Genomic DNA, 2,086 nt, shown 5'->3' with positions numbered 1-2,086 from the left:
TCCTCCTCCTCCTTTTCCGCTTCCTCCTCCTCCTCCTCCTCTTCGCTTCCTCCTCTCCTCCTCCTCCTCTTTCTCCTCCTCCTCCTCCTCCTCTTTCTTCTCCTCCTCTTCCTCTTCCTCGGCTCTGTCCGTACCCGCTATCGGCCATGGTGGTCTTGAGCATGGAGGTTGAAGGCGAGCACGTTCCTGTCTGCGAGGTAGCGATGAACGACTTGATGCAGCAACAGCTGAAGTATCCCGTCGCAGTTCTGCCTTGCCGCCTGCAGCTGCACCAGCAGACCGATCGGCTCGCCGTCAGCCACGATCCCATCATCCAGGGAACCCATGGACGCAAACTCCGTCACCAGACACAAGTCCCCACAGTCTGGCTTGACTGTAATAACAAGGAGCTGGAGCGTGGTCGGGCTACGGCCCAGCTGCTGGAAGATTTTCACCTCCTTGTCGTCCTATTGTTCACGTCACGCCAGCTATACCGTAGCTGCTGCCATTGAACCTTGTAGACGAGCTTGAAAGAGCCAGAGTCGATCTGATTCTTGTTGCTCAAGGATTGAATTTGAAGTCAGGAGACAGTGAAGTCACTGTGAATAATACAACCTGAGAAGCGACCTGCCTTCAGCTCTTTCTCTTGCTCCTCCTTCTTTCTTCTCCTTTCTGCTCTTTTAGGCCCCAGGAGTCGCTGCTCGGCCCCTTTCTATTCCGAACTCCGAGTCAAGAGGCCGGGATGACTCAGCGCCCCGTCTCGGCGCCCCGTCTTAGAACAGTGACGACACTTGATCAGACCGTCGGACAGGTTGGCGAGTAGGAACTTCTGAACTTGACAAGAGTACAGTCGGACCGCACAAGAGCCTCCCCGGGCCCGCCGGCGGCGGCCCGGCCGGATCATCGGATCGCGGGCCGGAACTGTTCCGACTGAGTTCATCATGAGTCTCTGGCAGGGTTTTTAAGTGGTGAGGCGGGCCCGTGTTCTTGTTTGACGTTTTTTAGGTTGATGGGACCCGAAATAGACCCCAAGGCGGCGAGACCTTGCGTCAATGGTGGTGGAGTGAGTGGAGGGAGGAGAAGCGGAAGAAGATCTCAGTGAAGAGGTGAAGACTCAGAGTCATCCTCATCTTCTACTTGTTTCCTCTCCTCCCCTCCCCTCCCCTCTCCTCCCCTCTCCTCTCCTCTCCTCTCCTCTCCTCTTCTCATCCCCTATTTCGCTTCTCTACCTCTCATCCTCTACTTGGCTCCTCTTCTCCTCTCCTCTTCTCCTCCTCTCTTCTCTCCTCCTCTCTTCTCTCCTTCTCTCCTCTCCCCTACCCATCTCCTCTACTTCTTTCAGTTTCTGACACTCTCACCTGGAATTCTTCGTTCAATCGCGTAGTTGCTGGCACATCAAACACGATGCTGAACCCTGTCAGAGCCTCTCTTTTTCTCCTCTCCCTTGCCTCCCTGGTCTCCTGCGACCTTCTTAGCGAGCAGAAACCTTCCTTCGCCTGGCCGCAGTTGAAGAATTCAGAGCCGAAATGGCCGCAGAACCCGAGCCCGTCGGCAGTCTATAAACATGTTGAAACGAGTGCGAGGGCTGGAGCGGAAGGAGGAGAGAAGGCGGCGAAGAAAACCTTGCTGGAGGAAGTTTCCAAGTCCACACCCAAAGCTTCCAAGGCACCGGAGGGAAGCAGCAACGCCCCTGGTGTCGTTGAGAAGAAGCTGGCAGCTGTGCAGAGTACCATACAGCATGTGCTGAGTGATGTTGAGCACCTATCGAATGAAGTGAAGAAGGAAGAAGCGAAGAAGGAAGATGTCAAGACAGCATCGACAAAACCAGCTGCGAAATCTCAGAGTTCGACCAAACTCAGAGTGAAAGTTGCCGAAGTTGTCAAGAAAGCTGTCAGCGCTACAAAGCAAGTGCATTCCAAAATCCCGATTGCCAGAGTATTGAGCAAGAATCAAGTTCTCGTCAAGATACCCAAGCAAAGGCAAGCTGGAGGATTGTTCGCATTTGAAGTGCCGGGCAGGTGAGTGCAAGCATGCAATAGAGAAAGAAGGAAAGATGACAGAGATGGAAGAAGAACAAAATCGAGGGAGGGAGGGTTTGTATCTTCAA

The 2,086-nt window shown here is 53.9% G+C and overlaps 1 protein-coding gene across 1 annotated transcript in view; it reads left to right on the top strand.

Moving 5' to 3' along the window:
- Positions 1-1,383: 1,383 nt before the first annotated feature.
- Positions 1,384-2,086, top strand: part of GUITHDRAFT_121186 (hypothetical protein) — a gene marked incomplete at both ends in the record, with an annotated part of 2,829 nt that continues 2,126 nt past the window's right edge. The window contains one exon of the mRNA XM_005819553.1: positions 1,384-1,997. Within this exon, the coding sequence (XP_005819610.1) occupies positions 1,384-1,997 (614 nt within the window). The remainder of the gene's footprint in view (positions 1,998-2,086) is intronic.

Source organism: Guillardia theta (assembly GCF_000315625.1).
Source record: "Guillardia theta CCMP2712 unplaced genomic scaffold GUITHscaffold_217, whole genome shotgun sequence".
Lineage (NCBI taxonomy): Eukaryota > Cryptophyceae > Pyrenomonadales > Geminigeraceae > Guillardia > Guillardia theta.
This window is presented reverse-complemented; position numbering and strand designations above follow the sequence as displayed.